Source organism: Cucurbita maxima, unplaced genomic scaffold (genome assembly GCF_002738345.1).
Source record: "Cucurbita maxima cultivar Rimu unplaced genomic scaffold, Cmax_1.0 Cma_Scf00028, whole genome shotgun sequence".
Classification (NCBI taxonomy): Eukaryota; Viridiplantae; Streptophyta; class Magnoliopsida; order Cucurbitales; family Cucurbitaceae; genus Cucurbita; species Cucurbita maxima.
The window spans coordinates 3,063,325-3,071,461 of NW_019272044.1; the positions used below are offsets into that span (position 1 = coordinate 3,063,325).

The window sequence follows — 8,137 nt, forward strand, 5'->3', positions numbered from 1 at the left end:
TTTTTTTTTTTTTTTTTTTTTTTTTTTTTTTTTTTTTTTTTTTTTTTACCTCTAAAAGATTTCAAACCAACTTCTAAACAGATCCCTAGTTTCTTACCTAGAATTACATGGATTAAAAACTTCAAAAAGAAATTTATTTTTTAATCCATTGCCTTAGCTACATTCAGATGATTGATATAGAATAGTTGTGATCAATTTTGAAGTGGGTGGCAATTTCGATTATCTTTTTAACAAATTAGCAGGCTTTATATCAAAATATTTAACAATCAAATATTACCAAAACAAGATCTGCATAATCAAGACGATCTGGATGAACATGAAGTGTAAATGTGAGAAGTGCTGAGTATAAAGTTACAACTCCCACTGTAGGCATATCAGCCTGTGCTTCTATCACCTGCAAAGTGAATATTTCACATATATCAAATTTAACTAATTAAGTGATCTTAAGAAAATTATGAACTATAGACTATTTTTCAGAGACAAACTTATGATACTATTTTACGACCACCAAAAAACATGTCTCTTAAGTGATAGAGATGACAATAAAATTTATTTGAAAGAGGAAAGAAAAAAAAACAAAAGAAACTGATGAAATCAAATATAGAAGAAATAAAGTAAATATCAACTAAATAGTCAACCTAGAAGATGTCGATGTCATGGCCCAATATCTTTTTCTTTTTTTCTTTTTTTGTAAGAAACAAATACATATATTCCTCAAAAGAGATTTCTTTGGTTTCTAACTTTAATCCATCCTTCATAAAAAGGGAGGAGCACAACTTTATGAAAAAAAAAATTGTTAACTATCTTGGGAAAAAAATTCTCAACAAAAGTTGGTTTCTTATATAAAATATTGATGAAATAAATAAATCCTTTAGTTGAGTATACAACTAATGTCTGGAGTTTGGTTTATTTTGATTAAAAAAAAATTTGTTTTGTTTCCAAAAATAAAAGGTTGAAAAAAGTAACAAATTGTTAGTCAAAAGAAACCCAACTCCAGAAATTAGTTGTATACTCAACTAAAGAATTTCTCACTACGAATCTCTAAGGCTAAAAGAAAAAAATTACCTTCCCAATGGCTTTGCTCAGTTTTGAGAAAGCTTCGACTTGCAAGAATTCTGGTAACACTTCTGCACTTGAAGCAGCATAATTTGAAAGCCTCTCCATTAATTGGGACAACACAGTCTTGATATCAACAGATGGCTGAGAAATATAAATCATGAGAGGGACGTATAAGGCTAAATAACTTCCAAAAATATAAAGTGAAACAAACAACATTTTCTATTATAAGAATAATATAAAGCACTTGTAAAATGCAAATGCTGAATGAGTTGCTTCTTTTCAATATAACTGAGTAAGAACAAGCCCATCTAAATCTTAGCTCTAAACAATGCCTAAATATCTGTGGTATGCCTTAGTATGCCTCAATGTGCTCTTAGTAGCACAACTACCTGCTTGTTGATGGATGTCGATGCCTTCCAAGAGGCTCAAAACATCCAACAAATTAGATGCATTACAAATAACGTCTCACAATTAGATATGTTATAAAGAAAAGTCTCCATTTATGCATTAAAGAAACCAAGATTTTTGCTTTTTTTGTAAGAAACCAACCTTTCGTTGAGGAGATGAAAGAATATACAAGGGCATGCAAAAAAATAAGCTCAACAAAAAGGGAGATGCAGAAAAGCTACAATAAGGATCTCCCATCCAAGCAATCAAGCTAAGATCATAATTACAAAGGCCCAATTAAACCTAATCACACAACCTCTCCACCACTCTAAAATCTTATAAAAAATTTATTGTTTCTCAACAACCAAACTCTCCACAAAATAACAAAGAAACTAGCATGCCATAAAACTCTCTTTTCCGGAGAAGGAAAGCTCAGGAGCACCTCCTCAATCATTGTGTAACTGTCCCAATTCCGAGAGAAACTAATAATCAAAGCATGTCCCATAAACCTAACCAAGCCGTTTTGCATATAGCATTCATGATGATACAACATTGATGGATAGACCCAACTAACACCCAACACAAAGTTGAAGATGCACCGGTATAGAGAATACACTTGATCTTAAAGCGCCTCATCCCAACGATGAGAGTAAGAATAAAATTGTGAACATTGATAAGGAAAAAACCAAAAACAAGAGGAGATGAACATGAAAACAAGCCTTCCCTGGGAACTCCCAATGAAATAGGCATCCAGTCTCACATCAACTTTTGAGAATCAAACAAACAATTAAATAAATAAGCTCAAGATGATACATGTAAAATAGCCCACAAAACTACTACATCAAAATAAAAAGTCTAGAAAATGAAGCTCATCATTCAGTACTGGAAAAAACTTAAAAACATTTGCAGTACCATAGAAAATGAATTTTTAAGCAGTAACACAAGTGATGGTATTGCCACTCACCTGAAGTTGGGGGCAGGCACCCAACAAAATATCCAGGGTTTGTAAGTGATACTCATCAGGAAATACTTGAATAATGCATTCCATCAAATAAAATTGAGCAATTTCATCTTTACAATTAACAACCTGTGAAACATAGGAATGATCATTAGAGTGACAATGACAAAGTGAGGGACTCGAAAAATAGTAAAAGAAAATTGAGCAATTAACACCTGCTCTAAGACTCTAGGAAGTACAATATCCTTGTACATATCAAGGTCAACACCCTCCACCTGACTGAGAATATGCAGATTCTTTCCAACCTAATGACAAGAAGAGGGAGGGCAAAAATTGTATGAGCGTACATGGAGAATGTACACAATGCCATTTTAGTGAAAGTAACCAGTCTCAGAATTCTGATGTTACAAGATCACGTAGCTCGCTCCTTTCCTTCTCCCGTTTCTCCTTGTCCCGGGCAGGTCCCTGCAGACCAGAAAGCCCGACAGCAAGCCTCAACACAGGGTCAGCTAAGAGTATGAATGATTCACAAGCATTATAACCTGCATGATCATAAATCATGCACTCAAGAACTATTTGTACCCTCATGACATGCAGTCATCCTTGTACCATGCATGTTCAAACTGAGAGTAGGTGACAATATCGGATGACTGAACCCACCTGATGCTGCATTCGTACCCAAAGTTTGTTCATTTCTGTGAAATTTTGGAGTACAAATTCAACTGCATCGTTCACAGTGTCTGCATCTCTGTGGGCATCAAGGAAACATCCACAGATTAACTCAATAGAAATGCCTGTAATGCTTTCTAGTTCAAAAATAAGGATCAAGCAAAGGCCGCTATCATAAATCACATTTTGTGACAAAAATAAAAACACAAGTTCGTCTGCTAGTGATGCATATTATTTTTTTTGTTATCATTACACATAACTAGTCTTGAATATTTTGATATACACCAATGTATCATTAGAAATAGATAACTAGTCTCTTCAACTTCTTGAAGTATTTGCATATTCTTATATATTCATTACTTCTTTTGGAAAATATTACCCCCTTAAATATCAAGAATTTACATTTTCGACCAAAAAATATGAAGGTCATTAAGTTATGAGATGAAGTACCTTTGGCAGGATCATCAATATTTGATCCTATGGTGTAGACCTTTTCTTTTTATGACATATTTAAAATTCATTGTGATAAAAATGAAAGATTACGCAGGCTTACAAAAAAGGGAAATAAAAAATCCACAAAAACGAGCTAACTACAAGAAAGGACTCCAATCAAGTAAATTAAGACATGGCAAGTAATTACAAATAGGCCGAGACACCAACACCGACACCTAGAGAATCTAACAAAAGGCCAAACATCATTATCGAAGTTCTCCCTCCACTGAAGCTTATATTGCTTCTCTCGCCCCACGGGCCCCAAAAAAATAGCACCACACAGCCTGACACAAAAACAACCCTTTCTCACAAAAGGGCAGATTGTGTAGTCCGTTTTTTTTAAATTTGATTGCTAAGCACGTATTCCTTATGTTGCCAATTAAGTTAACCCAGTGGCTTATTGATCATCTTAAGCCAATGAATACTCGAATTCCTTACCCTTCATATTCTGAACCAATATCAGGTAGCTTATCCCTACTGACTTGAGAAAGATAACTCCTTAAAAATAACCCACGTAAGGGATGCTGAATACCGCGGCACATCTCAACCAGATCTTTAAGAATATCTTTTGCAGGAGCCTCCTTGGACTTGATATACACCGATCCCACAGTACAAAGAAGGTACCTGGAGAGTTCCATAAATCAAGAAAATGTTCCAAAACAGAACATATATATTAGCAGCAATGCTCAATAGACAAAATATACATTTCCAAAAACTGATGATAAATATAACTCAAGTGAACTTCGGCTTTCTCATAGAGATCTTTGAACCTGATCACTTGAGAACTCCAAACCAGTCAATGAGGAAAACAAGAGTCAAACCATGAACTAAAACTTGTGTAGCATTGATCACTAAACATAGGTTCAGTTGATTATATTGGCAATCAGTAGTAAATATCATTGGTACATTTGGTGCTTGAAATTCTTTGAGATTAAACTATATAACTTATTTGGAACAAGCATTTCATTAATAATTCCATAGCTAACGGTGGGGTGCATGCATCTTTCAGACTTCAAAATGAGCAGCGATCCAATGTTAAGAAGATAATTGGCCCAGTTCCTTCCCGACCTCTCTGCCAAACTTTCCCTCATTCCATGCCATCACGATTACAAACAGAAAGCCAGTATGAGATTTCTGGAGAGCTGAGAAAAGGCACTAAACTTGGGATTTTGACCTCAGAAGAAACCTTTTTTATGGAAAGCCATAAAATTGGTCAGATTTGCTTGTATGCTAGAGCGTAAGAATACTAATCAAACAGAGTACAGTGTCTTGGGACTCTTGACTATGTAGGAAGGTTCTCCTTCAAATCTGCAAAACTCTACCTATAAATGCATCAACCACCACATTGGAGAGATTACTTGCAAAGAAAATGTGGTACGGCAAGATAAAACCATAACATATTTCCTATTGGTAATTGACCTGTAATAGCTTGAATACCCAGGATAAGATTTAAGAAGAACCCACCCGTTATAGTCTCTCTCTCCTAGATTTGTTTGAATTGTACCTTGAATTAGGTACTGACTATTTGTTCGTTCATTGCGACTTGGCCGAAAAATACTACTTCATTTTTCAAGACTTGTACTGGCTTGATGTTATCTAAAGATATCGGTGGCTGGCTTCCAAAAATTCTCGAGTCAAGAAAACCAAGATTGTTGTCCAGAATTCTCCTAGAACTCTTGTTGAGATCTTAAACAATACCCTTTTTTATGGTAAAAAAAACTTAACTTTCATTGAGAAAAAAATAAGAGAATATATGGAAATACAAAAGGGAAAACCCAGAAAAAGTAGTCAAACTACAAGAATGGCTCCCGTCAAGAGAAATAAGTCCTAGTGTATAATTGCAGAAGAGCCTGAAAATAGAGGTCTAGAAAGCACCAGAGAATCTAACAAGAGACCAACACATTGCTAAAGAACTCTCACCCCCTTTAAAGATTTTGTTGTTTTCTCGCCTCATAGCCCTCACTAAATAGCACGTACTCCAGCTTGCCACAAAAAACGCCCTTTATCACAAAAGGGCAGATGGAGGATAAGCTCCTCAATTGTCTCCCTACAACTCTGGGAGCGGACAAAGCTAAAATCGAACACCTCAAAGAAATCGCACTTGATTGCATGAGCAAAATCACAACTCCATAGGATATGATCCAGGACCTTTGTCGCTCTCCTGCAGAAAATACAACAATGCGTCCCAACCACCAAGGACCCTCTAACCGAAATTCAACCTAAGGTGTTAACTCTTTCATGCAAAATCGACCATAAAAAGAACTTCACCTTCTTGGAAATCTTTACCTTTCAAACTGAGGAAAGAATAGCACCAACCATTAATGACAGATTGAATAAGAGTGAGTCTCCCCTTTGGAGAAGAGACTCTTCTAACAAAAGGTGAGCCTCTTGCGAATCTTCCCAATGATAGGATCGCAAAAGGAGAGATCTCTAGGGGAAGACCTAAGTAGGACGAAGGGAAAACCCCTACCTCAGTAACCACCTAGTTGGAGTGCTTTCCAGGAAGTTCTTTACTGGGCTACTTCTGCAATCAACTTATTGAGGATCTTTCTTTTAATCCCTCTCCTTGACAGGGGTGTATCATCCCCCTGGCCTCTAGGTCTTTCTTCTTTTTTTTAACTAAAGTTTTGTTTATAGACAATGGAAGTAATTTCGGAAACTCTTCTGAGGCAGAAACATAAACAAGCAATTTTGGCTTCAATGGCATTAAGGCAAATAATTTTGGCTTTCCTTTTCACATAACATCCATCAATAACCATGCCAGAAAAACCTAATAGTCATTTCTAAAGAAACTCGCATCCATCGTACAAAGAGAAGGAGAAATATCAAAGCTTAGTTTGCAGCAACACTAAATCAGGTTTCAGGGAAAAAAAAAAAAATAACTCACAGTCTGGGCAATATGTTGCCAGCATGCTGCACAAGTTCGTACAAGTCGATTATTGAGCAACCCCGCTTCGTCTCCTCCATAAAGAAAATTTCTAGCTTCCTCAACTCGTCAAACGCTCGCATGTCTGGAAACGTAAAAAATAAAAATCTCACAAATTACATTGATTTCTTGAATTCCAAAGGCCAACACACAGTTACCCGAGAGAAAAAGCTCACATAAGTCGTAGTATTTATGAGGGGAAAGCTTCGAAGTCCGTAGCTCAGACAGCATCTGCGCAGAATACTTCAAGGCATCTTTGAGATTGTTGGAGTCCTGGGGCATCATCAAACTGAAATTAGGGTTCTAATGGAAAACCCCATCTCTGAATCAAGCCATTTCGAGCTTTTCCAGGAATTCCTCCTTGATCTATACAGTCCTTAAGAACGAACTATACACGAAAACAATAAAATTTGCAAGAAATGAATAGCAATACCAGAGATCGGTGCATGTAGAAGGCATTCTGCTGGAGACCGGCGATCCCAGCAGCAAGCCACTTCTCTTCGTCTTCAACTCCGTCAGTGATCATTCTCGTCGCCGTTTTCGTCCCTCTCTGCACAATTCTTCCTCGGCAGATCAGTTCCGATACGATTCAACCTGAACCCAGCTATGGCTTCCAAGATCACCTGAAATGTCGTTCGGGTCAGCCAAAAGAAATCGAATGCCTTTCAGGTGTTAACCTCGCAACGTAGATGTTGGGTTTCATTTCATTTTTAATTAATCTTAAATTTATTTCTTTCAAATTAATTTTTATCCAAATTCAACTTTCTAAATTTCAATTTTAAATCGAAAATTATTTACCCTTTATTTTTATGTTAATCTTTAATATATAAAATTCTTATAATATAGAAAGAAAAAAATACAATTAATTATTTTTAATATTCATGAAAATGGAGAAATTGAAATTAATCATTTTAAGAACTAAAATAAAATTAACCTTTAAATAAAAAATAAATGAAATATGTAATATAATGAATTTTTTAATTTCATGAAATTATATAATGTCTTTTAAATCATTGGATAAGTAATTATCTAAATCAAAACAAATGGACGGCTATTAGATTTTGGGCTCAATAAGTGGGCCAATACCGATGAGGCCCAATAATATAAATTTATTGGGCTGGATGGTAAATTTTGTAGTGAAATGGGTTTGGGCTTCAGGTTCGGGTTCGGGTTTTTTTTAGATCCATAATTGTTTTAATATTAAAATTTGCAACTTTTTCAGTGCAGGCCAAGTTATAGATGTTTGAACCAAACTCCACTCACATGTAGTTTTTTGTTTGTTTCCTAGTGCAAACTCTAGTCATACCCTACCCACCTTTTAAAATATTCTCAATTTATTTTTATTTTTATTTTTTAATTATTAATTCCTTTTGTCTTGTTGAGGGTCTTTGACAAATTAATTAATTAATTATGGTAAGCTAGGTGTATTAATTTAATAATTACGAGCATATTCGAACCATCGGCTAGGGGTGTACACCAAACCCAAGAATCCCACCAATCCAACCCGAACCATATGGATTGAGTTGAGTTGCATAGAGTATTGGGTTCGGTTAGGCTATTGTTTTTTCTTTAAGTTTTTTACTTCAACGACACAAAATTTGACAAGTCCACTTAACGGTTTTTTTTTTTTTTTTTTTTAGCATTAC

At 35.3% G+C, this 8,137-nt stretch overlaps 1 protein-coding gene across 1 annotated transcript in view; it reads right to left on the reverse strand.

Moving 5' to 3' along the window:
* Nucleotides 1-7,181, reverse strand: part of LOC111500194 (vacuolar protein sorting-associated protein 35A-like) — a 12,235-nt gene extending 5,054 nt beyond the window's left edge. The window contains exons 1-10 of the mRNA XM_023151847.1: nucleotides 6,925-7,181; nucleotides 6,668-6,764; nucleotides 6,453-6,576; nucleotides 4,004-4,189; nucleotides 3,065-3,152; nucleotides 2,813-2,869; nucleotides 2,620-2,709; nucleotides 2,411-2,533; nucleotides 1,066-1,200; nucleotides 278-394 (exon numbers count right to left, since the gene is read on the reverse strand). Of these exons, the coding sequence (XP_023007615.1) occupies nucleotides 278-394; nucleotides 1,066-1,200; nucleotides 2,411-2,533; nucleotides 2,620-2,709; nucleotides 2,813-2,869; nucleotides 3,065-3,152; nucleotides 4,004-4,189; nucleotides 6,453-6,576; nucleotides 6,668-6,764; nucleotides 6,925-7,017 (1,110 nt within the window). The 5' untranslated portion in view covers nucleotides 7,018-7,181. The remainder of the gene's footprint in view (nucleotides 1-277; nucleotides 395-1,065; nucleotides 1,201-2,410; nucleotides 2,534-2,619; nucleotides 2,710-2,812; nucleotides 2,870-3,064; nucleotides 3,153-4,003; nucleotides 4,190-6,452; nucleotides 6,577-6,667; nucleotides 6,765-6,924) is intronic.
* Between the last annotated feature and the right edge of the window lie 956 nt (nucleotides 7,182-8,137).